General features: G+C 31.8%; 1 protein-coding gene across 1 annotated transcript in view; it reads left to right on the top strand.

Annotated features, from left to right (window-relative positions):
• Positions 1-569, top strand: part of LOC109544683 (sulfotransferase 1C4) — a gene marked incomplete in the record, with an annotated part of 4,881 nt that overhangs the window by 3,007 nt on the left and 1,305 nt on the right. Inside the window, 3 exon segments of the mRNA XM_048663942.1 lie at positions 1-19; positions 75-174; positions 335-533. Of these exon segments, the coding sequence (XP_048519899.1) occupies positions 1-19; positions 75-174; positions 335-533 (318 nt within the window).

Here is a 569-nt window from a genome sequence, read left to right on the forward strand (position 1 = left end):
GCTACCTTTCCTAGATCAGGTTGGAAATACAATAAATATGAAAAATGCATCTCAAGAATATTGTTATGTTATAGGCACCACCTGGACTCAGGAGATGGTGTGGTTACTATGCAATAATTTGGATTTCCAAACGGCTGCAAAGGTGCCGTTAGAAGATCGATTTAAATTTCTGGAGTAAGATATGATATAATTCTATTATTTTGTCAGTCTTACTGACGTATGTAAAAGTTGTATAATTTTTTAACATGAATAAAGGAATTTTAATTTGAACTATTCTAAAAAATGTCCTGAAAAATCATAGATAAAAAATCTTGTTGCAAAAATGTTTTTTTAGATTCAGTTGCTTTATCCATAAAAAAGTTAAAGAAGAGTTCCTGAAGGAAAATATGGCTAATCCAGAATATTACAAGATCGTACAGTCAATTGATAATCCAAGTTGGGAAACATTAACGAAATCACAAGAACGACGTTTCATTAAAACCCATTTACCGTTTAGTTTATTGCCCCCTAGTTTGCCTCAAGCTGGATGTAAGGTAACCTGTTCTATTAGATATGATTTAACTATCTCC

Source organism: Dendroctonus ponderosae, unplaced genomic scaffold, assembly GCF_020466585.1.
Source record: "Dendroctonus ponderosae isolate FM_Combo_2020 unplaced genomic scaffold, Dpon_F_20191213v2 Dpon_F_20191213_2, whole genome shotgun sequence".
NCBI lineage: Eukaryota > Metazoa > Arthropoda > Insecta > Coleoptera > Curculionidae > Dendroctonus > Dendroctonus ponderosae.